The sequence below is a fragment of the Buceros rhinoceros genome, unplaced genomic scaffold (genome assembly GCF_000710305.1).
Source record: "Buceros rhinoceros silvestris isolate BGI_N320 unplaced genomic scaffold, ASM71030v1 scaffold5055, whole genome shotgun sequence".
NCBI lineage: Eukaryota > Metazoa > Chordata > Aves > Bucerotiformes > Bucerotidae > Buceros > Buceros rhinoceros.
Genome location: NW_010414404.1, coordinates 4,524 through 4,891, shown reverse-complemented (window position 1 = coordinate 4,891; position 368 = coordinate 4,524). Strand labels below are relative to the sequence as shown.

General features: G+C 68.8%; 1 protein-coding gene across 1 annotated transcript in view; it reads right to left on the bottom strand.

The window, feature by feature from the left end:
- Positions 1-180: 180 nt before the first annotated feature.
- Positions 181-368, bottom strand: part of LOC104494265 (antigen WC1.1-like) — a gene marked incomplete at both ends in the record, with an annotated part of 2,954 nt that continues 2,766 nt past the window's right edge. The window contains one exon of the mRNA XM_010137075.1: positions 181-365. Within this exon, the coding sequence (XP_010135377.1) occupies positions 181-365 (185 nt within the window). The remainder of the gene's footprint in view (positions 366-368) is intronic.

Below are 368 nucleotides of genomic sequence, written 5' to 3'. Positions count from 1 at the left end.
GAGAGGCCGGAGCACAGCCAGCCCCACAGAAGCTGATGTCCCCTTGGCACCAGCTCCCACGCTCTGCAGGGACGGCCTTGCCCTCAGGAGCTTTGGGGCTGCAAAGGGATCCAGCAGGGAAAACGCCTTCCCCAGCTCCTGGCCGACATCCCAGCGAGGGGTCCCAGCCCTGCCGCTCACCTGAGCAGAGCACGGCAGCATCCTCCTTGTGCCGGCAGACCCCACTGTCCCCAGGCTGGGCCCAGCAGTCCTGCAGAGACGCCTCTGTCCCCCGGCAGTGCACCCGCTCCAGCCAGACGGGGCCTGTCCCCTCCCCAAAGGCAGCCTCTCCCAGGGCAGACAGCGGAGGGGCAAAGCCCAGCTGCCTG